At 56.8% G+C, this 1,434-nt stretch overlaps 1 protein-coding gene across 1 annotated transcript in view; it reads right to left on the bottom strand.

The window, feature by feature from the left end:
• EIF4B (eukaryotic translation initiation factor 4B) overlaps positions 1-1,434 on the bottom strand; it is a gene marked incomplete at both ends in the record, with an annotated part of 4,183 nt that overhangs the window by 638 nt on the left and 2,111 nt on the right. The window contains 3 exon segments of the mRNA XM_009708520.1: positions 374-605; positions 745-799; positions 1,109-1,225. Coding sequence (XP_009706822.1) covers positions 374-605; positions 745-799; positions 1,109-1,225 — 404 coding nt within the window.

Below are 1,434 nucleotides of genomic sequence, written 5' to 3'. Positions count from 1 at the left end.
AGGAGCCCGGCACATCATTCTCCAACCCCCAAACGCTCCATGATAAGACACCGGGAAGGATTTTCCTGCACCCGTTAGTGTAACGGAGTCTCAAATCCCTTAACGAAGTGGGAAAATCCCGCTAACGTCCTCTCCAGGTGGGAGAGCTGGGAACGAGCTCCAGGCGGCCGCTCCATCAGCGGCCCAGAGCAGAATAAAAGCACACCTGGCCATCAAAATAAGGCAGATTTTCAGGGGAAACAACCAAAAAGAGGAAGAATTATCCGTATGGGAAGATGTGGTAGATTTGGCTCCGGGCTACGGACACAGGGGAAGCAACCACCAAGTCCCGCAGGAAATCTGCTTGCCCAGGGGGAAGCCGGGGGGAAGCCACAGCCTGGCTCCGTCGTTCTCCCGATCCCCTCAGCCGCCGTTTCAGGACGGCGACGGAACGAACGCCCTTTTTTGTTCTGCCAACTCACTGTCTCCGAAGCTGTCGTCGCCCCTGCGGGGTGGGTAATCGTCAAAGCTCTCGGTGGCGGCAGGACGGGCCCTCCAGTCGCTCTCGAACCTCTCCGAGTCACGGAAGCGATCCCGATCTCTGCCAAAGCAGCGATCGTCCCGATCTGCCGGCAAAGAGAAGGAAATTTCAGTTTGCAGGGAGGAATTCTCTTAAATCCCTCCGTAACCGGGCTGATGGTCGACTCGGTGTCAAGTCACGGTTACCAAGCCAGCCGATGCAAAGACGGGAAGCAGAACGCTCACCTTTATCCTGAGCTTGATCGGCAACATCCACTCGTATCCTTCTGTTCCCTAGAGACTGAAAACGAGAGCGAAAAATCAGCCTCGCGGCCCGGGGATGCGCAGAGGGGCGAGAAAAGCCGATCCCAGGGCGACGCCTGAGCGCGGAGCGGGCAGCTCCTACCACGCACGGCTTCCACGCCCTCAAAAAGCATTTTTGTCCCCGTTTATGTCTTTCTCAAGCAGGGAAAGGCATTGCTCCACAAGAAAACGGTTCCGAATGCATCCCTAGCACGGGAACGTGCCCGATTTGATGTGGAGGGGGGGAGTATTTGGGGCGAGGGGCTCGCACCGTACCAGTTCCTGCAGCGCCAGGGCTGGGACTCACCTCTTCATTGAGGCTGAGAGCCTGGAACAAGGAGTCTATGTCTTCAAATTCGGCGTAACCAAAACCTTTCAACGTCTCCGGAGTGGTAGGCTCCCGCGGCAAACGTACAGCGCTTATCTGCAGGCGGAGAGAAGAAGCGGAAAGCGCCGGTGAAGGTTTTTCCCTCCCCGACGTTAAAACACGACGGGCGAGGATCGCGTTATCGGAGACGACGCAAGTCATCGCTATCAAGGGGCTGAATAAATCCCCTTGACGAGGAGGAGGAGGGTTCAATTCCCCCTTCAAACACACCACAGGCTCCCACTAAAAACGCCACCGATATTGGC

The sequence above is a fragment of the Cariama cristata genome, unplaced genomic scaffold (genome assembly GCF_000690535.1).
Source record: "Cariama cristata isolate BGI_N322 unplaced genomic scaffold, ASM69053v1 scaffold28379, whole genome shotgun sequence".
NCBI classification, from domain to species: domain Eukaryota; kingdom Metazoa; phylum Chordata; class Aves; order Cariamiformes; family Cariamidae; genus Cariama; species Cariama cristata.
Note: the sequence above shows the minus strand (reverse complement) of the source record. Positions and strands in the feature narration are given on the sequence as shown.